This window comes from Mustela putorius, unplaced genomic scaffold, assembly GCF_011764305.1.
Source record: "Mustela putorius furo isolate JIRA1106 unplaced genomic scaffold, ASM1176430v1.1 tig00000083_pilon_pilon_pilon, whole genome shotgun sequence".
Taxonomy (NCBI): Eukaryota; Metazoa; Chordata; class Mammalia; order Carnivora; family Mustelidae; genus Mustela; species Mustela putorius.
In genome coordinates this window covers 13,560,717-13,582,378 of record NW_025421273.1, presented here as the reverse complement: position 1 = coordinate 13,582,378, position 21,662 = coordinate 13,560,717, and the positions used below count along the sequence as shown (strand labels likewise).

Below are 21,662 nucleotides of genomic sequence, written 5' to 3'. Positions count from 1 at the left end.
TTCCCAGCTCGTTTGGGGCTGGGTGCGTGTGGTGGCTGTGGCCTTTTCTGCAAGTGCTGGGAGCATTGATCCAAGCCATTCCAGCATGAACCAAGGAGGACATCTCCCCAGAAGATGTGTGGCCCAGGCCCCAAGGCTAGAAACGTTGAGCGCTCCTCCTTAATTGTCTTCCACATATTGAGGGACAGTCCCAGGACTTGGCTTGAAGGCTAGAACACCGCTACCCTCCTGGGCCCCCGAGTCACAGAAAAGCTGTTCCAGGTGCAGAGGACATTCCGGAAGGCTTCCCCACCACCCTCAGGTCCCCAACCCTAAGGCCCAAGGGTTGACATTTCCTGGTGCTGTGGGGGTCCTGTGGGCGTCCTCCTGCCCCCTGCCCTTGCCGTGCCCACCCTGCTGTCCACTGAAGAGGAAGCATGGAGAAATCCTTAGAAGAAACTTGAGAGAAGCATGCAGCATGCGAGCCCTAGCGAGCCTGTTCCAGAACGGGAAGTGTGGTTAGTGGGGAGGAGGCTTCCCTGGAGTCAAGCCATGCAAAGGTGGCTGGGCCCTGGCGAGGTATGCTCTGGTGACCGGAGGCGGTGATCCAGGTGTTACACACTATTGGTGAGACCTCTGCTATGCAACACACGGGGGCCTCGAATTCTGAGCACCTTCTTTGGTGGAATGACTTGCCCCAGTTTTGGACAAACCTCCTTAGACAGGGGAGAGGCAGCCTGAGAGGGGGGGTCCTGGGGTTTTATAGGGGGGACCTCTGGTACCATCATGCCCGCCCCACCCCAGGGGTCCTCAATGGGGACTAGTGAAGCTGTGGGAACAGTGACAAAAAGTCGCCCAGCCCCTCTGTAGGGACAAGTCAGGCGCCAAACTCTCTGGGCTCACATTCCAAGATCCCAGATTGGGAAGGCAGAATGGGGAAGTCCAACCAGCCTTTAGCTGGGAGCAGCCAGAGAGAGCCAGCTACGGAAGTGTGGGATCCAGGAAAGTTATGGGCGCGAGTGGCAGCATTAGCAGTGACGGTAATGGTCCCAGATGCAAATGGCACTGATTATGGTGACAGCTGGAGGCAGTGGCAGTGAGGGGACGATACACTCCAGGAAGGAAGTGGATCCGTGGCTCATGTTGCTCACCAACTAGCTGATCCTGGAAGCCCCTCACTAGGCTCTGGGTCACAGAAGGAGGGCGTGGTTCAGAAGGGGACTTGGGTTGGAATGCTCTTCGTGGTGCTGTCTCCCCCTCCCCCACACAGGGGTGTCCTGGGAGCCGGGGGCGGGGTTAGACGGGAGGAAGGGAGGGGATCCCAGGTCTAGTCTGACGGTGGTTTGCAGAGGGGCCAGCACAGCCCCCAGGCAGGGCAGCAGGTGGAGGCGGTGGGCGAGCAGGGTCCCCAGGCCCCTCCTTCCTGCCGCAGGGTCAAGAAGCTATGGGCTCCATGCTCAGGCTCCTGGCGTGGCATGGTTAGTATACCGCGAGCCAAGGAGGCGTTGAGTACCTACCCGATGGTCCAAGCCATTCTTTCCGTGTCCTGGGGGAGGGTCAGATTTGGAATAGGGGAGTCCTGAAACAGACACAGCATAGCCCTGTCATGCACGCATGGAGGCCCCGCCCCTGCTGGAGGGGCCACGCCCTGCCTCCATCATGACCTCCATCCCCAGGAAGTCAGCCAGCAGGGACATGAAGCCCCTGAGCCCGCCTAGGACACCAGGAACCCCGTGACACCCTCTTGGGCACCTGTGTTTTCTGGCAGCCTCAGGCCTGGGCATCACCTGTCACCCAGGCTGAGTTCCTCATCCGGCAGACCCAGAGAGCTGGGGACAGGAGCAGGAAGGACTCCCCATGGGGGGTGTGGTAAGGGCTGTGCCATCCTGTGCCAGGGCAGCAAATGGAGGCCCGCCATCAACCAAAGATTGTGAACTGTTTTAGTTTTTTAAATGATCGTGAGCTATTTGCCATTGGGGGATTTTACATTAAAATCCTAGTTCGGCTCCTCTTGAAACAAAAAAGAATGGGTCTGAGACCACGGGAATCCCACAGTTGAACCGGCTGTACCACTCGCATTCCTGGCTGCCCTGCATGGGCCCCGGGCTCTGACTCTCCCAGTTAACCTCTGCAATGTGTCTGGAGAGAGTGGTGTGGGGGTTCTCTGCTGTGGCCTTCTGGCTCAGGGGAAGGATATGTGCAGCACGGCAGAGCTGAGCCCCCTGCAGGGGCAGGAACTCCCTCTCCTGGGAGAAGCTCCTGGGGTCATTGCTCCCAGCACTGGGCTGAGCCTGATCAGCTCTGGCAATAACAAACAGGGCCAAACCCCAGTGCCCACTGTGGGAGCTGCGGGGCCGCTAGTCTGGCCCCAGTAGGTGGCAGATCCCGTCTCCTGGTGTTCACAAGGCCATGTGCATCCATGCGACCAAGAACTGAGCCTTGGCCAGAGCTGAGGTGGGTACCATGCACAGAACTGCCTGCCTACCCAATCCAGGACCCAAGGAGGCTCATCCAGAGGCCTTTCCTCTCAGGGAGTCCTCACAAACTCTGGGGGCTGAGACGACACTCTGCACGGGTCACGTGTGGACCCAGGAAAGACTGGTGGCGATGCCTCAGCTGGGGAACCTATCGTGGGTACTTGTTAGCACCTACATGGCCTGTCAGAAGGTCCCGGATGTGGGTCCGAAAGGGTCTTTTGCTACATCAAGGTCAGGGTTCTCAAACTTCTTTTAGCAAAGAGATTTTATATGAAATCCAGCATTGAAAAGAGCGGGGCAGGGGAGCTGGACACAGAAGAGGGACAAGGGACTACACCTGCCGTGCCACCCCTGTTCCTCCTAGCCTCTCTGAAGACTCCCATTCGACAGAGGGGGAATCGAGGCCCAGATCAGGGGGCCGGCCATGGTCACACAGCCCCGGGATGCCAGACAAGGCCCCCAACTTACAGTCCTGGGCTCCCTCCTAATTTACACATAGAGCCAGTCATGCTCAGGGATGTGAGGTTGTGGGGTTGAGGATGTGAGGGATCCTCCACTGAGACACAGGAGCTCCTGATCCACAAAGATGCTAGAGCAGTGGTTCTCAAAGTGGGATCCCTGACCAGCAGCATCAGGCTCCCTTGGAATTGGGTAAAGAGGCAAATTCTCAGGGCCTGCTCCCAACCTCCTGCTTTGGAATCCCAGGGCTGGGGGCCCATGTGCTGTGGTTTACAACCCCTCCAGGGCATTCTGATGGACACAATGGTTGGGGACCTTGAGAAGAGCAGTGCCCTCACCTCTGTCCTATGCCTGGAGGTGCTGCTGTCACCCAGACCGCTGTCACAGGGTCCCATGCTCAGGCTGCCCTCTGTGGTCTCTGCATCTGACCGCTTTGTATAAAGCCCAGAGACCCTACTTCAGTAGGTCACTCTGTTCTCCTGACTTTGTGATGACAACTGTCCTGCGTGTCTCTTCTACCTACCTGGAGCCCCCATTGCATAATGTCACAAATTATGCTTCAACCATTAGACAGGATTTCAGAACCTTGTGGAAAGGAGAAGAGTAGATGATATTTGCCCCATTTTTACCTCTTCAGATGTCCTCTCTGTTACGAGGCCCAGAGTCTTCTCTTACCATGTCTCTCTGCTTGGACACCTGCAGCCTGCGATTCTTTAAACATCTGCTTGTGAAAAATGCTTAGTGTTCCTTTGAGAATTTCTTAATTTCCCCATTCATTCCCGCAAGATAGGCTCCCTTAATGCAGAATTTGCGTTAACAGGACCGTCCTTTGGCACACGGAAATAGGCCCTTCCTTCTGGCCCTGTGGCTTCTGCAGAGAACCCCCCTGTCTCCAGGTGGCCTTGTCCTCCAGGGAGTCCATCTGTCTGTCTTCTGTTGCAGCAGCTCTCAAGACCTGCCACCCTCTTTCAGATTTCAGCCATTCTCGTGGTAACGGGATTGGGCGTGAAGTGCCTTGGATTCATCCTACTCGGGGTTCTTAAAGTTTCTTAAACCTGTAGGTTTAGGTCTCTGGCCACTGTTGGCAAGTGTTCAGCCATATCTTTGTTTTTGGTTTTCTTTTGTTTTGTTTTTTTTAAGATTTTATTTATTTATTTGTCAGAGAGAGAGAGAAAGAGCGAGCACAGGCAGACAGAGAGGCAGACAGAGGCAGAGGGAGAAGCAGGCTCCCTGCCAAGCAAGGAGCCTGATGTGGGACTCGATCCCAGGACGCTAGGATCATCACCTGAGCCGAAGGCAGTCGCTTAACAAACTGAGCCACCCAGGCATCCCTCAGCCGTATCTTTGAATGCTTTTTCCAGCCTGCTGTCTTCACTCCTCTCAGAATTCTACTGTGAGATGCTTCCCCCCAGATCTCTGAGGCTCTGTTCAGTTTCTCCCTGCTGTTTTCTCTCTGTTGCTCAGACAGAGTCATTTCTGCTGCTCCATCTACGAGATTGCTGACCACTCTGCCGTATTCTGCTATGCTGTTTCTGAATCCATCCAGTGAATTTTTAATTTTGGTCATTTTATCTATCAGTTTCATAGTTTCCACTTGATTCTCTTTTTTTGCGGAGGGGGGGATGGTGGTAATGTCTATTTCTTTGGTGAGGTTACCTTTCTTTATTTCAGGTGTTTCCAGAGAATTTGTACTTGTTTGCTGAAGCATTTTCTGAGTGGCTGCCCTAAACATCCTTGTCCGGGAACCCCAACACCCGATTCTTATCAACATTGTATCTGCCACTTGTCTTTGCAGGTTCAAATCGGCAAGTGGCTCTTGGTGTAGGGTGTGGTCCAGGGTGTGGTCCTCTATCATCTCCCAGACATGACATCAGAGGACACTGGATCCTGGAAGAGCCTTCTGTTGGAGCAGCTGCTGCCTGTCTGGGCTTGGTGCATTACAGCCTGTGGTTCCGAGGACAAGGTGGTTTTCAGAATGCTTATCAATGTGCTCTTCTGGTCTGCCTAGTCCAGCTGGGGTTCCTGGGATGGCCCGTGGGTTGGGGGGGGGGGAGTGTGCTTCCCCGTTTGCTCATGCCCCGAGGTGGAGATGGGAGACACCTCGGGAGACAGCCATGGAGATGGCAGCCATGGGGAGAGTCTCCTGGGCCCATCCTCCCGGCCGCCCCAGACCTCTTGCTTCATACCTACCCATGCAGTCTGGGGAGGAAGATGTCACCTGGCCGCCCAGAGCTGCTGCATGGGAGATGGGAGACACGGGACCAGTGTTTTCCTTCAAGTCCTGAGGTCCCTAGCCAGCCCACCTTCCCCTTTCCACCCTCAAGATTTCTGCAATTTGTCTGCTGTATTGTTTTTTTTTTGGGGGGGGGGTGTTGGGGTTATACTTAGTATGGATGAGCAGGGAGAGAGGAGACTCCCCTATCTTCCCCTCCCCCCCAGCTGCCGTGTTGACCCATCAAACTTGGCCTCTCTGGGGCTAGGAGGAGCCATCAGTAGATTTTAAAGCAGATTTTAAAGGTCCCAGTGACATTTAAAGGTCCCAGTACAGTCAGGGCTGAGAGCCGCTGGCTTAAAAAGGCCTTTTGCACATTCAGAGACTTTCCCTGGCCCTCTTAGGCCTGTGCATTCCATGGGACCTCCTCTTATAGGTAAGGAAGCTGAGGCCCCGTGAGAATAATGATCCCTTCAAGGTCAATGTGTGCTCCCGCAGAGGATAAAATGAGAGCCTTGGACTTCTGGCTTCATGAATGAGTGGCTCTGTGCGTGTGTGGGTCTGCAGGTGTGGGTGTCTTCTGGGCACCTGTGGGTCAGATGGCAGCAGGTAGCTGTGGGAGTGTGCGCTGTGTGTGTGCACAAGAGAGATGGTAGGTCTGTCGTACCTGGAACTGGGCAACAGCTGGGGAATTTTGAGTCTCATCAGTCCCAAAAGCGCTGAACACCAGCCATCCTCATGTCCGTACTCAGTGCAAACAGACTCCCTTGCCGCCTCCTCTTGGAAGCCCACCTGTGGCAGCCTTGCACTCAGCATTCTGCGCAGAGTCTCCTTGGGTCTTGTAGTTCTTCTGTGCTGGCTGGCCAGAGGTCAGTGGATCTGGTGGACATGCGAGGAGAGGCCCAGCTACAGCTGGAAACAAGCATCTCATGACCATCTCTGGGGAGGTCCTGTGCACAACTGAACAGGAAGGCCCTTCCCTGGGCACATCTTCCACCAACGCCTGGATGTGGAACTTGGCAGCCACATGGCCCTGCAGAGGTTTGGGTCCAGGAGGGGGCTGGAATGGCCTTCAGTTCTGAGTGACTATAAGCAGGAGACCCGAGGATTACCCAAGCTCCAGGCTTCCAGAAGCAAGCAAGACGGGCACACGGCAGCTAGGCTTGTGGTCTTGACCATGCATTGCCATGACGTCCCCGAGGCTCAGGTGACAGGATGCCCGAGGGCTCACAGGTGAGCCCGAAACCCTGATGCTTCCTGCCAGCATGATGGGATCATTCCCGTTTTTACAGATGAGGCCATTTTAAACACAGACGAGTTTGCTCTAATGCCCAAAGTCACACAGCAAGTGACAAGCTGAGATTCAAGTGTCCATGGACCAGCACCCAGATCTAGCACTCTCTGCTGGCCCATCCTGTGATCTCGAGGACACTGTCACTGTCTACATCAGCAGTGGCCACTGTCATCCCCTCCACCCCACCAGGAGCAATGCTGCGTCCCACTGAGGGAAGACGGTGCTGCTCTGGGAAGGCCCAGGTCCGCCCAGTGCTCTGGGGAGCACTCACCAAGAAGCTTCCCCATGCAAGTGAGGGAAGCCCAGGGGCATCCTTCTAGCACCCCACTCCCCAAGGGCGAACAGTCCACAGGGAAGAAAGGACACAGGGTTATAAAGAGCCCCTGGCCTGGGTTGAGGGACTAGAGAGAGCTTCCAGTTGGATGGGTGTCTCAAGACCCCAACACAAATTTGGAGGAGAGCGGGGGGGTGGGGGCGCGGAGCTGAAACATTGGCTTCTTTCCCCAAACTCTGCATCACCTGTAGCTTGGGTCCCTGCCCACAAAAAATCAGAGGCCACACCCTGTCCAATCCCAGAGGATAAGCCTGCTGGAAACAGGGGACACAGAGAATTTTGCTAAAATTTCCCCATCAAATGGCAGTAGGCTTTGCCCAAGGATGCCCCACTTTCACAGCCGGGGGTGGTCTCTCCCATGAGAGGCCAACACTGTTATCTGGGCCAGGGTCCCGTCCCTGATCTCTGGAGTGCTCACTGCTCTCTCCATGAGCTGGCCAGAAGCAGGGGCAGACAGCAGTCTGTCCCTCCAGTGAGAGACCACAGTCTTGAAGAATGGCCTGGCTGGCTATGCCCTCCCTAGGAGTCTGTGCACCAGGTGAGCTAACTACCTGATGAACTCCAGGGTGCCAACCTGGAGGCCCAGCCCTGACCCTCTCCCCTAGCCCTGACTCTCTCCATCCCCTGCAGATCTTCTGGGACCCTTCCTGCCCCAACACAGCACAGCACCTCGCCCACTCTTGATCTCCCCTCTCCTGCAGCATTTGGCCAAGACAGGAAATGGGGGAGAAGAGGACTAAGAGTGAGCTGGGAATGGACCCAGAGAATTGCACCTTCTTTAGGCCTCACTTTGCAGAAAGTGACACAAGCTCAGGATGTTTATCAGGAAGAAAATCCCGCTTTCAAAGGTTACCCACTTGCATCTGGGAGTTGAGGACCTGCAGGGACTCTGCTCCCCGTCCATCCATCCAGCTCTGGGCAGCTCGGCCTGGACGTCCAGTCTCCTGACTCCACACAGAGAACCGCCCTATTCTTTCCTTACCTCTGAATAAAGGTGCCTCCATCTACCTGAACCAGAAATGGCCCGTGTCATTCCCGATTCTGTCCCCACCACGTATCCCTAATGGCTCACGTGTGGTCTTGCCACTCAGATCCCTTAGGGGGCCCCCTGCTGCTTATGGGGACACCCCACCCCAATCTCTTGTGCTTGGCCCAGCAGCCTCCAGTCTATCCTCTGTGAAGCTGCCTGTCTTTGTTTTAAATACGAAAAATAGTCCATCTCATTTGCCCGCTCACCACTGACCATTCCCGGCAGACAGAGCAGCTTCTTAGCCCTGTCCACAGACCAGCTGGGTCCTGGCTAGTCCCTCTTCTGCCACCCCTTGCCTTCCTGTTGCCCGAGTGGCCACCCTACTTCTTGCCTTGGCATATGCTTGGACATGCTATTCGTGCTGTTTAGAATATCTCCCAAGGACACCTCCCCCTAGCAGCCCTCCAGGGTACCCCCTACCAAAGCAACCCCTCAGGACACCCTTGTCATAGGACACTCTTCCCAGGGACACCTTGTTGGGACATCCTTTTAAGATATCTCCCCCTTGGACACCCCTCTAGGACACCCCCCCAGGACACTGTCCCCCAACCTGGCTGATGGCAATCTCCCCCCATGGTCTTTCGTGTTCCTACTCAGGCCTGTTGAAACCTGCATCAGCCGAGGTCAGGGCTCTGCAGAGATCTCTCTGGGGCCATGTCGCCACTTGGATGCCAGGCTGGAGTCTTTCACAGGTGACCCAGTCCCGTGCCCACTGCCGCCTTCACCCCTACCACACAGGGCCCCGCGTTGGCCTTCAAGCCCACCAGGCTTCCCCTGAGCAGACTCAGTGTTCAAGCCTATGCCCCTGTCGAGTCTTGTTCAGTCTTCCTCACCTGACTATACTGAAAACTGCCCCCAGCACCTCCTGACCTCCTCACCTGTGGGGCACTGATGCATACTCCCTAACTTTGTTCTGGTCTCAGCCCCCATCCCGCTAGCACACAGGCCCATGGGGCAGGGGACGACGTCCTTGGCACGAACCCCAACACCCGCGGCGTGCCGTAACACTGAAGATGCTTGGAAGGTATCTGCTGAGGGTAGGGCCTTGTCCTACCTGTCAAGGAGGAGAAGGCACTGACGGGTTTCTCCAGTCCTGCCATTGGTGGATTCTAGCCCTTGAGGCTGCCGGGGAGACCTACCCACCAGATGTCCAGCTGACCACAGGCTAATCTCAGAGATCGGCACACAGCAAATCTCAGTGTCTCGTTCTTTCACTCGTGAACAAGGAAATGGGGGAACAATTTTGCCACCACTCCAGGGGAATGACAGGGAACAGGCCATTTCTGATCAAGCTTCATGCCCAGCGAGCCCTCCCTGGGAGGGAGCGACCCTGAGCCCGGCCCCAAGCCAGGCCCCTGGCAGTGACAAGCAGCAGGTGAAAACAAGCATGTCCCATCAGACACAGGACTCCACAGGAGGGACACACAGAAGGAGACACAAATGCCAAAGCCGTGGGACCACCATCTGGCTGCCTCAGTTTCCAAAGCAGAGCTCTTCCCACCCAACCCCCCCTCCTCCATTCCTCTCCTGTTCTGGTGCCTGAGAAAGGGCCTGCATCTTCAGAAGCCCCAGGCTCTTTCTAGGGGATCACTGAGTCCTCTGGATGGGGTTCCCCCACCAGCCGGGCCTTTGTCTTCAGGGGATGGGGACCTCCATCCCCTTGTGTTCTTCTTGGGACAGTGAATCTCCTCCCAAAAGGCTCAAGACCCCGTTTGCATAACAAAAATCCAATGTCAGCCCTTCCCTGTGTAGAAGCCAGGCCAGTGGGGAACACAGTCTGTTATGCACTCAGCCCCGTTAAGGGATAAGGGAGAACAGTCGTCTGTAACATGACGTGTATTTCTGGAAGACCCTCTTCAGAGGCAGAGGTGGCAGTGGGCCAGAAAGAAGGGCGTCACACTGGCTTGTCACTGCTGCCCAAGCACCTGCTTCTCCACTGGGGAGCGGGGACTGGACCACACTCACACCTGCCTCTCTGCCTAGCCCTGTGTCCAGCACGTAGCAGGTGCTCAGTAAACATCTGGGGTGGGATGGATGTGTGAGCGAAGGGTGAATGCAGTCCCGGGTGAGATGCGCTGATGGGGTCGCGAATGGGGTGAGCCACGTCTCCGCCCCATCAGCCCACAGAGGCCCCAGGGGGAGGCGCAGGGTGGGGGGTGCACGGTGTTCGCTCCTGTTGGCGTCTCTGCCTCGCTCAGCTCCCTGCATGCTTCTCCGGGGGCAGGGGCAGCTCTGGTCGTCTCGGCGCCCCACTCAGCGTCTGGCACAGAGTGGGGGCTCAGTAAATACCCGTTGAATGTAGCGCATCTCAACTCAACAAACATTTACTGAGCGTCCACTGTGTTGAGAGTCGCAGTCCTACCTTCCTGGGGCGCGCGACAGATGGGTGGCCCCGGGGACGCGGGTGCGGGCGTGCCTTGCCGCGTGCAAGGGCCCTGCTCAGTGACGCTTGTTTCCGAATGGAACTGGTGTCCCTGGGCTCACTAGAGGGGAGGGAGCCCTGAGGAAAGAGGAGAGAGGGTATGCAGCCCCCCGTTGGGGAATGCTGCTGCCCTTCCCGCCCCAAGTTCTCAGCAGGCGGGCACGCGGCAAGGCACGCGTGATGGAGGCAGGACCAGCAGCCCGCGTGTTGGCTGCTGCTCCCATGCCCATCGGGAAAGCAGGCAAGGTCTTCAGGGCAGAGGTGAAGGCATGGCTGCAGCAATGCATGCTGGGTTCCCCGCTCCGCAGAACTGGCATCGGAACGTGGAAAGTGGAGAACAGTGCCGTCATAATTGCCCTAAGCAAGTGTCCATGAAGGGGAAGGCCATGCACACGCACACACGTGCGTTATTTGTACTGTGGAGGGGTCTCCCCGGTTAGAGCATGGATTTTAGCACACGCAAGGTGCTTCCTTCCGGCCCGGTGTGCCCTGGGTGAGAAGCACTGGGACCCCAACCTGTGACTGCTGTGCTGCCAGTGACGGGAATGACAGTGAGGGCAAGGGGACGGAGCTGAAGCAAGACCTTGCAGGTGTGTGACTGGCCAGTCAAAATGGTGTGTGCACAGCCCCGGGGCCTCGTGGGGGGTCTCCCACCTACAGGGCTCCTGGGACAACCTGGGGACCCCTGATCCCAGCACATGCGGGCGAGGAGACTGTGCATGGGGACAGGGCAGGCCAGCAGCATGGGGAGAGGGAGCTGGCCAGGCTTCTCATCACGTGGTAGCTCCCTCCTGCAGATGGGCTGTGGACATGAGTGGGGATCCCTGAGTCAGTGGGAGGTGGGAGTCTGAGCACCACCCCACAAGGGGAGGACAGGAGACCACAAAAGTCCACCCTGAGGTCCCCAGACGCTCACTTCCTGAGAGCTCCTGGGCCTCATGGGTAACAGGACACCCCACCCAGGTGCGGGGGGCTGTGCAGGTGCTGGGGGGCTGGCGCAACAGGAGCCCACCACCTTCCAAAGCCACTGCTATCGGGAAAGCGACCGTGGAGCAGCAAGGCCCACAATCAAGTCCTGTAGTGCCCAGGGCCGTGGGTGCCTGGGAGCAGAGAAGATCCCGGGGCCGGACGGCTGCTGCTGGGCTGGTCCTCGCTGTGACCTGCCTGCAGGTAGGATGGGCAGCCCGTCGTATCCCTCCCGGCACCTGCCCTGGCAGGACATGCTCACCACAACCTTGAACGAGTCGCTCTGGGGGGACTGCTCTGACGTGGCCTTCCTGGGGTGGCACCCACCCAGACAGCGGCCCGGAGAGGCCCCATCTAGAGCGCTGCACCCTTGGAGGGACCAGAGGCATGGGGCTCCTGATGTCTGCTCGCAAAGATCACACAAAACAAGGCACCTTCGTTTGGCTTCGAGCTCTTCTTCAACAAATGGCAGTGCCTGGGCCGCCCTTCCCTCTTCCCACAGAACACTGGCGTGTGTAAGACAGTCACACTTCGGAGTCACGAGGATAGGAATGACAATGGCAGTCTGTTTGCTGAGCATCTACTATGGGCCGGGCAGAGCGCCCACACGTGTCACCTCCTCTGGTCTCTACTGACCTGGCCAGGCAGACAGGTGGGATGGAGGAGGCCCACCGGTGGGGTCACAGCCCAGGGTCCCACAGCCCGTCAGGGGACGAGCCCAGATCCGTGCTCGGGCCCGTCTCACAGCCATGTCGGCCCCCGCGCTCTGCCTCCTCACACCCGCATCCGCCCTCCGTGTCCCAGCTCAGCCTCACGCGTGCCCACAGGGGACCCAGACACGCCGTCCGGATCTCCTGAGGGCATCACACCGCAGCTGGCTGTGTCCTTCACCTCCAGCATACAATTCTAGGACCCTATGTAGAGCGTAGCCCTCCATCTGAAAACCCCTCCTCATTTAGCCCTCCCAACCCCCAGAGTCCAGCAGCGGTCACATGTCCCGGACTCCCTGCAGACGGGGTGTCCCCGTTCCCCGGTGCCTTGCTCAGGCCGAGTGCCGGGAGGCTGTGCCTGTTGTCGACTCCCAGTCTGGACTCACCCGCCTAGACCATGCTTTACATCTGCTCTGGAGGGAAACGGGCCCCCACTTTCCAGCCCGGCAGCCTCCTTCGCAATAGACCCCAGGAGCCCCATTCAGCTTTCTGGGCTGTCTCCAGCTCTGGAGGGTTCCAGGAGACATGCCCATGGGCGACACGTGAGCTAAACATGTCAAGGGGGAACTCATGCAGAAAGGGAGTCTGCTCTCCTACCTGGTTTGTTCCTTAGCTTTCTTAATGAGCAAGGTTCAGGTCTGGGGGATGGGTTCGAGCCTGTGGGGCCCCTTGCTACGAGGCCTCTCATGCCCCAGTTACAGCTCCTTGCTCAGAAGAACCACTCACGTGAGTAAAAGTTGTCCCCTTGCATTGTCTGGAGAGGGTCTCTATCGGTCCCACTACTGTGGGACAAAGACTGGCTGTCTAGGTCTGGAGAGTTAGTCCTAGTGTCTGCATCCCCCTTGAGAATCAGCCAGCTGGTCTTCTGCGGAGGGAGGAAAAAGCCACGTGAATGCTGAGGCCATCGGCAATGGGACTGACCGCGTTACAGACAAGGAAATGGGGTCAGGGAGCTCAGGGACCCAAAGGGCTTCTTCTGGGGGCACGTGGGGGAGCCATACACACCTCCCTCCCTTTAAGACAAGACAGGGGCCCTTGTCCTCCCTGGAGCCAGGATGGGGAGACTTTGGGGCCAAACCCCGCCCATAGAGGTACACCCATGCCTCTGCACTGCCTCCAGCTGCTTTCCCAGCAGGGCCGCCCAGCCCCGGGGCCTCACTCTTGACCTTCAGACCTTTTACTGGGAAACTCTGTCCAGCCTGTTCTCAAGCCAGCACCCCAGATACCCCCGGAATGCCCTTGGACTAATTTTCCTGTCTTTTCAGACATGCCTCCGTGATAGAGCCAGAACTGGGTTATAGGGGCGCGGAAGGAGGACAGCGGGAGGAGGTGGTGGTGGGGGATACCTCTGAAATCTGGTCCTTGCTGCGTGGGGCCCTGTGGGGTCCCTCCAGAGCAGAATGCAAGCTGGGGAGCCTGAACTTTCGGCTAGGGAACCCTCCCCAGAACCAGCCTGCCTCTGGGCAAGGCTGTGCTCCACCAGACCTGCCCCCGAATTTACCTTCCTGTTATCCTGATCGAAGATTCCATCCTCACCATCCGGTCGCCTGGCGGCTGGAAGGGAAGAGGCGGCCCGTCAAGGGGATACACCAGCTCCCTGGGCATTGCCCACCATGGTTCCCGCTTCCCATCGTGCTCAGAAACAGAAAGGAATCAAGCCAAGGTCAACAGGACAAGAGCTTTTGCAGGGCCAGGGAGTGGGACGCACCAGGGAAGCATCCCACGGGAGCCCCGCAGGCGGTGGCCATGCACCCTCTCTCAGGACGGGTCTTCAAACCGAGAGCAGGTGTGCGAAGTGATGCAGTCGTAAAACGCCAGCTCCCCCAATCCCCCTGCCCTGAGATCACACCATGTGTTTAGGAGCTTGGGATCTTTAAGAACACATGCTCTACTCTTCTAGTCGAACTCCAAAGGATCAGGAGGGCTTGGTCTCCAGTGCCTGCTGGGTCTGGCTCAGCTGAGTGCACCCCTGCTGATCCCCACACCACCCTGTTCTCAAATCGGGAGACTGAGGCTCAGAGACACGACAGGCCTTGCTGAAGGCTATGCACGGGGCTGCTGGCAGAGGCTGACCTATGAACTCAGGATGCTCTCTCCAATGTATCCATTTGCCCCCCTCACTGCCTGCTGCCCACAAAACAGAAAGGTCAGTGAGCTCTGCCACTGAAAAAGTCCATGAAGAGACAGAAAGGAGGTACGATCCACAGCCAGAGGTAACCTCAGGGACTGGAAGGAGCAAAAGCTCACTTTACCCTGCTATGCCCCCCAAGAATGCTATCTAGGGCAGAGAAGTCCACCTTTTATAGACTCCACTGGCATATTTTTTGGTGGCGGGGGTGGGGTGGTCACCCCGAGGGGCTGATGTTATTCCCAAGCCAGTACGATCAAGCCCATCACACGAAGGGCATATGACGGCACTCAGCACCCATGTGAGCAATTCCTGTACAAAGCCATGGACCCCGTGCATGGAACAATGGAAGGAAGACCCTGGGCCCTTTCCCCACCCATCACAGAGACTGAGGCCACGGTAAGGACATGCCAGGGGTGGGCTTCTTACCTGCAGCCTGTGGAGGGCTTGGACCTTCGAGCCTTTTGGAACACCCTGCCTTGTGCACCACCAAGGACAAGACTGACATCAGGCCCGAGAGCTTGGAAATTGGGGATTGGGCTACAGGACCTTGACAAGATAAGGTCACAGTTGAAGAGTGTTCTGGATATGTGGACATTTTGTTACTCCCGATGGCTCTTTCTCCTTCTTCCAGGAGAGACCATGATTTTTCCAGTGTGAAAATAAAAACCCTGCTCTCTCCATGGGCAGAGGCAAAATTACAGGGAGAATGCGCAAGGGGTGTTGTGATGGACAGAGGCACGGGCAGGACGGATGCGTGTCTACTGCCCCAGGCTCACCCGTCACACAGACAATGGTGGTCGCCAGGCAGCAGAGCCCTGAGCATCTGGTTATACATTCACTGTGACCCTTGGCGACCGCCCAGCAAGCTCTGGGGATGATCAGGCCAGTGGGGGCTTGGAGATGCAGAGCACAGCCACTGTCCAACCCAGAGGAGCCTCTCAGGCTCGGAGTGCTGGTGGGAGTCAATGGGTGCACCCCTGAGGAGCCCTTAGTGGCCCCCAAATGGACCACTACTGTGGGGCCAATTTACAAATACTAAGACAACAAAGGGCTCTTTGGAATATGAAATCCAAGCCCTCTGGGTCACAGGGCCCAGAGGCCACCCTGGGTTCGAGCACTTCACACAGCTGTGGGTGACCAGTTGGGTCAGACACTTATGGTGGCAGAGAGACCTCGGGGCTCAAGAAATGCCCCCCCCCACCTGATAAGGAAGCTATCCCACCAGGATTGAGCACGTTTCCTCTGCAAATGTTCTTCCCCCAATCACCAAGGGCTCTCCAAAGGCCAAACATGCCAGCCCCATGGCACACGCAACAGATGCCCAGATGTGGGAGCAGGGGTAGGAAAATACAGGCATTCGGCACTTGGTATTATTTGCAGCCTGCCTCCTGAACAGCTCTGAGCCTCAGTTTCCTGATCTGTAAAATGGGCAAATGACGCCCACCATCCGCCCCTGCTCTGAGTTGCGAGGCTCCCGCGGGGTAATGCCTGTAGATGCTGTAACACATTGGGGGACCTAGGTCTGATAAACGAGGAATGAACAGAGAACAGCCTTGAGGTGAGCTGGGAGCCTGGCATTTCAGAGAGTTGGGAGAAGACAGATCGATTCAGGACGACCCAGGAAACTGGCCTGAGTATGTCTGGTCCAGCAAACAAGGCTGTACCTCTGAGCCTGGAATGTGTTTGCCACGAGGAACCCTTCAGGGAGAGCCCTGGGGGACCTCTTTTGGGGGCATCCCCAGGAGACTGGCTGGCTTCTGATGTTCTTTCTGGACCCACAACCCACCTGCCTTCCCCTTTCCTCCTGTCCCAAGACAGGACCCCAAAGCCAAGATGAGACTATACCCCACCACAGAGGAATCCCAGAGAGTCCGTGAGAGGTGGTTGCTTCCTGTCTTACATCAGGGAGCACGTACTGATGAATTTGCAGGGGAGGACGGAGAGAGCACCCCTACGCTAGCAGGCGGAAGCAGGTGCAGGGCTGAGCTGCCCTCTCTGGCCTCCAGGGCCCTGGCATCCACTCCTACGGCTGTTGCTGCCAAGCTGCCTTTTGCTTACCAATGACACAGCTATTGCCCTGTCCCTGCAACCGGACACAGCTTTCTGGCTGGTGTGGGGGGAGGGGTTCTGGTTTTCCCTGGAATCCCTTTTGAGCAGTCTGAACCTAGCATAGCATCCCTCTCTTGAGGGGACCTACTACTGGCATGTTCCTGCTCTGCGCCCCCACATCAGAGGCGCCTCAGCCAACTCCAACAAAACCTGATGGCAAGGCAGCCTCAAACCCACTCTCAGGGAGGAGACGGGGAGTGGCTGTGGCGGGAGCCACACCTGCTTCACCAACATCAGGGGGCCCCCCGCTGTGAGCACCTGCAGACGGCTCGGAAGCACCACCATACCCCAGTTCCATGTGCACTCTGTGTCCCGCCGCTCCCTGCCTATTCCATGTCTGCCCCTGACTATGCAGGAAAGAGCTCTTCCGCTCCCGTCCTGTCCTGCCCCTCACCGTTTTCAATTTCCCATTCATTTCCTCTTGCTTCCTTTCTTCCTTTTTTCTCTTACTACTTTTTCAAAAAGCCATTAAATCATAAAGAAGCAGACTGGAACTAATATCGTACAAGGCATACTGTTGGGCCCTAAATGCTGTACAGCGAGAGCAGAAGGGTCAGGGGCTGGGGGTCGGGTGGACAAGCCCCAGTGGAGCTCAGAGCGGCCACTTCTCAGCCCCAGCCTTGGGCTCCTCATCCGCAGGGGTACCGAACCCAGAGCGGGCTGGCAGGGGACATGCTGGCAGCTGTCGAGCGCCAGCACAGAATAGGGGTGTCCTTGCAGCAGCTGCTCAGGTGAGGACCCCCGTGTCCTCCACACTAGTGCCCCACCATGAGGCCGGGCCACCTCACTGCTGGAGCTCATGTCCCCAGCACGGGAACGGGATGCAGGCACCAGAAAAGAGTGATGCCGATTAAGAACTGTGTGTGAGTTGGAGATGGGGCTTTGGAAAATAAATGAATTAATTAGATACTATGCTTTTTAAACTGGTTGGGCGTATTATCTTCAATTAGTTAATGGTTCAGTAATGCGACATCTTTTCCCGCACAATCTCAAGACAGGTGGACATCAGCGTAAAAGTTTCTGGAGTCTCTCCCCGAGAAACAACAGGGTGGTGACTTTACTGAGTGTGTGTGTGTGTGCACGTGTACACAAGCACATGCATGCTCACACACATGCTCACACACAATGTTCACATGTGCTCACACACACCCACACATGCTCACACGTGTGCTCACACGCATGCTTATAAACACATGCTCACACACACTCACGCACTTGCACACATGCACACACGCATGTTCCCCCATCCCTGCTCTCACACAGACTCCCACTCACACATGCATGATCTCATACACATGCATGATCTCACATGCATACACACACTCTCACATGCTCACACTCATGCATGTTCTCACACAGTGCGCACACATGATCTTCTACACAAACACACTTACACATGCACGGTCTCACAACACACACATGCTTGCACATGCATGCTCACATGTGCGTGTGCACACACATACACACTTCTGACAGGACGTGTTCCGCCCGGAATGGGGGAAAGAAATCTTGTAAAAGCAAAACATCTCAAATATATCAGGGGCCAGAGACATCCTAACACAAACATTATTTCTGGAAAGTTCCCTGAGGACACCCCGGGAAGGACAGAACACACATGTGCTGAGCCCCTTGCACAGCCCATTCCCATTCTCGAAGGGATGGGTTGTGGTTGTGTTTACCCCCCGGCTGTGGCTGGATGCTGGGTGGAGAGCAGGCACAATGGAAAGTATATTTGCTAAAAGAATCAGGACTCCAGATTGCTGAAACGATAAATGGGCCTGGGTCGTTGCTCAGCGTTCAGCCATGCAGGATTCCCTTGCCTTTGGATGGGACAGGCCTCCGTATCCAGGTTAAAAGCAACAGCACAAGGATTCACGCTGATAATGTAAAATAAAATGTCTATCCAGGGGACGATTTAGTTAGTCAAAGAACTTGGGGATGGAAGCTCTTTGTCTTAGATCTGGCCAGTTCAGAGCCTGCCGAGTGATTTCATGATCTGATTTACTGCTTCCTCTGCTTCCTGAGAGGATGGCCCCTCCTATACAACGTGTGTGAATTCTATGAGGTTAATAAAAGGCCAAGTCAGCCAACACCACTGTGACAAGCACAGGAAACACACCTTCCCACACAGGCGTGAACACGGCCACCATGGTGGTAAGACAGCCTTCAATGCAGCTGCTCCTTCCTTCAGCTGGGCCTCGGTCTCCCCACTCGTAACAATAAGGGGCTAGTCTGGACAATCTCTAAGGGCCCTAGGGTCTCACCAGCCCACCCCTCTCTGATCTCTCCATAACATCTGAGCTCCAAGCTTCCCCAGGTGAGTGGGAATGGTAAAGGTCACTGCTTTCTGGGAATCCAAGAGTTTAATTCATTCCTTTCTTTCCTAGGACGAGGAAGAAATGCATAAGGCATAGGGCCTACTGCCCTCAAGGGAAAACCAGAAATCCTGTTTGTATAATCAGACCACCGATGGATCAGTAAGTCACAGAAAGCATGCTTTTATAGGATTGCACGTTAACAGTGCTGCGGTTGTGGACGGGGGACGTGGCTGTTTTCTGTGGGTGCCTCCAGACAAGAACTTTAAATACGGGAATCCCTCTTCCCCTCCCCCCATCATATGCACAGCACTTCACAGATTAGAGCCTATTTCCACGTTCATTATTTCATTTGGTCCATAACCAGCCTGTGAAGAGGACAGGGTAGATGGGTCAGTCCCATTTCGCAGAAAAGGAAACAGAGGCTCAGGATGGTGAAGCCCCACGCCCCAAATCACCCAGAAATTCCATCAAGAAACAGAGGGAGACCCGGAGCCTTCTGGCTCCTGCTCCGCGGTTCCAGCCACCTGCTGCCCAAGCCCCTGTCCCAGGCCGATATGGTGGAGCGGAGGTGGGCAGTCACCTTGGAGAGGCAAACCAGGGTCTAAGAAATCCCCTCCCTGCCAGACCTGCCCAGCCCATACTCGCTGATGCGACAGACTCCCTGACTACTGGCTCGCTATTCACTCCCTCCTCAGAAAGTCCTAAAACCCAGGACCGAATGACTACACCTAGTTTGTTCTGTTTTCCAAAACCCTGGCTGGGTTGCATTGGGGTCCAGGAAGCCTTGTCCCCGAGCACCTCGGTTGATGTCAGCCTGACTGCCTCCCTCCAAGGGGCATTACGGAAACCCTGGGGACCCGCTGTCGCTGAGGAACTCCCAACCCAAGCCCGCGGACATGGGCTCGCCTCGGCTTTAGAGCACACGGAACGGTCTAGACTCAGAGTTGCCCTCTGCGGGCTCTGACGCAGAGGCTTCTGGGAGCCTCTTGCCAACCTATCCTTCTTACTCAGGCTACCCGCGGTGCCTCCCCATCCCTGCTCAGAACACAGCAAAAGGAAGCATCCAGAAGCAAAGGGGGTGGCAACAGGCATGCAGGGAACACACGGCAGCAGAGGAAATCCGACTGTACCATGCTGTTTGTAGATAGGGGGTTTCCTATAGATGTTATCTTTTACGCCCGTGTCTGGGAAAGAAGAGAGAGAAAAGAAGAGCGGGGTGAGCGAGCACACTGGTTTCCATTCCGCTGCTTCTCCAAAGCAGCCATCAGCCACCAGATTCCACACGGCCAGAGAGGCTCACAGGGACGGACTCCTGGGACCCACGCCTCAGACCAAGCATTCCCCAGGCCCAGCCCGAAGCCAGAACCTAATTCAAGGGGAGCGGGGAGGGAGGCCGCTGAGAGTGGGCAGCCGGTCAGACAGAGCCTTCTCTCCAGCACATTCCCAGGAGGGCCAAAGGGGCTCCCTGGTGTTTGTGTGGCTTTAGGGGAAACTCCAACGCACGCCAGGAGGGGGACTACGGGGACGTGCAAACCCTCAGAACTGGGGGAGGGGGTGGTCGAGAGGCTCGGGAGTCATAGCAATTCCGTACAATCGGGGGCTCTGCGTGGCAAACCCAACGACGTGTCCTGGGTTCCTACCTGGGACGTGGAAATGGCGAGGCGCCTGCTGGTAGGTGCAGGGGGGAGGCTTGCTGTCTGAGAGCACCGAGAGGCTGGGGGTGCTCCGACCACTTTCACTGCCTCGAGAGGGAAGAGCAAAGACAGGCGGAAGGGAGGAAGGGGAAGGCAGAGGAAAGTAGGTCAAGTAGGAATGCTGGTTCCCAGGAAGCCCGTCTCCCCTGACTGGTGGAGCCCCACAGACGCTCTACCCAGGGAAGGGAGCGGCCCCCTGTCGACACTTCCAGACTGGACCCCAAGGCTTGTTAATCCAACCTCGAGTGGACCCTTTCAAATGGCCCAATTTGCAAGCACTAGTGGCTCCAAGAGCAAAGGTCCTGTGGTTGCCAGTTCACGGGAAGGTGGGCTGGGCTCTGGGCTGACCCCCACTCTCCTCGGGGTGCACAGCTGGTTTGCCGTTGAGCCCCGACCGGAGCTTGAATCCAGCAAATGGCAAATTCACCAAAAACGAAAGCTCCCCTCCCTCCGTATCCTTGCATAAAAAAGATGCCACTTTCTTGAGGATCTGCAAATCAGTCATTCAGAATAGGTTTACAAAATCAGTCCCTAAGGGCCACTGACTAAAATTTTACCAGCTAGAGAATAAGAGCAAGTTGGTATTCATTAGCTGCTAGGCTCCTAAATAGTAGCTTTCTACTTTTGGCAAATTCAATGAAAGGAATTCTCCAATTCTGGCTCCAATTTCTCATCCCATCTGGATTTGTAATTCCTGTTTCTGAACAAGGTTGGATTATCAAGTCACAAATTTAGTAGTCTCCTGGGTGACCTTCCCGCCCCATGCCCTACACATACCTATTTAAGGAACGACATGATAGACAGAATGCGATGGGCATCAAACACTTTGGATGGTGAGGTTTACGATTCATTTTAGCAAGACACTCCTGAGGCACGCCTCGTTTCCTCTCCCCTCAGCCTCAGGAAACCCTCTGCTACCTTGGATCATAGTCTGGCAAAGGGGGGGGGGTCCTCCTGGCTTGGAAGGAGTCCCTGCGAGCTGCATCTGTTCCAAGCGGCAGGGCCCTGAGCTGACCCAGCAAGGAAACAGCCCTCCCTTGGGTCTAGACGTGTGCTCAGAGCACACTCTTGCCTGCGTCGGGTGCACCGGGAACTCGGGAGGGCACATAGGGGCAGAAGAGGGCACCCAGCCCGAGCAAGCCCCCATCCGCAGTCCAAATTGGGCTGAGACCACAAACGGGGCTGTTGACCACAGCTCAGAACATCCATCCTCCTGCGCTAGGGGCCATTTCCGCCCGTGAGTGCTGATGGAACTCCCAGTCCTGCATCGCCACGTGAACCCTGCCTTCCTCTGAGCCATGGCCTCCCTGCAGGGTCAACCCTTCCAGGGCCCCTCACTGGTCCAGGCTCCTTCCTCCAGTTCCCTGAGGGGCAGGAGCCTTCAGGCCATGTCTGAGCCCCTGAAGGAAACCGTCCCCATGTGCACATAAAGGGAACCGCAGATCACGGATTGTTTCTGGCAATGGTGGCTTGCACGGTATCCACGCTCAAGGGTGGAGAAACACGGCAGAAGTTTAAACAATCTCC

The 21,662-nt window shown here is 56.4% G+C and overlaps 1 protein-coding gene across 9 annotated transcripts in view; it reads right to left on the bottom strand.

The window, feature by feature from the left end:
- ABLIM2 (actin binding LIM protein family member 2) overlaps positions 1 to 21,662 on the bottom strand; it is a 135,684-nt gene that overhangs the window by 17,448 nt on the left and 96,574 nt on the right. For 3 of the 9 annotated variants that reach the window (XM_045075259.1, XM_045075250.1, XM_045075255.1), the window contains 6 exons: positions 20,082 to 20,183; positions 19,572 to 19,625; positions 14,441 to 14,560; positions 13,385 to 13,437; positions 12,610 to 12,748; positions 1,497 to 1,558 (listed from right to left, as the gene is read on the bottom strand). In XM_045075259.1, the coding sequence (XP_044931194.1) occupies positions 1,497 to 1,558; positions 12,610 to 12,748; positions 13,385 to 13,437; positions 14,441 to 14,560; positions 19,572 to 19,625; positions 20,082 to 20,183 (530 nt within the window). The remainder of the gene's footprint in view (positions 1 to 1,496; positions 1,559 to 12,609; positions 12,749 to 13,384; positions 13,438 to 14,440; positions 14,561 to 19,571; positions 19,626 to 20,081; positions 20,184 to 21,662) is intronic. The other 6 variants (XM_013045829.2, XM_004772214.3, XM_004772215.3 and 3 more) reach the window with 4 other exon arrangements.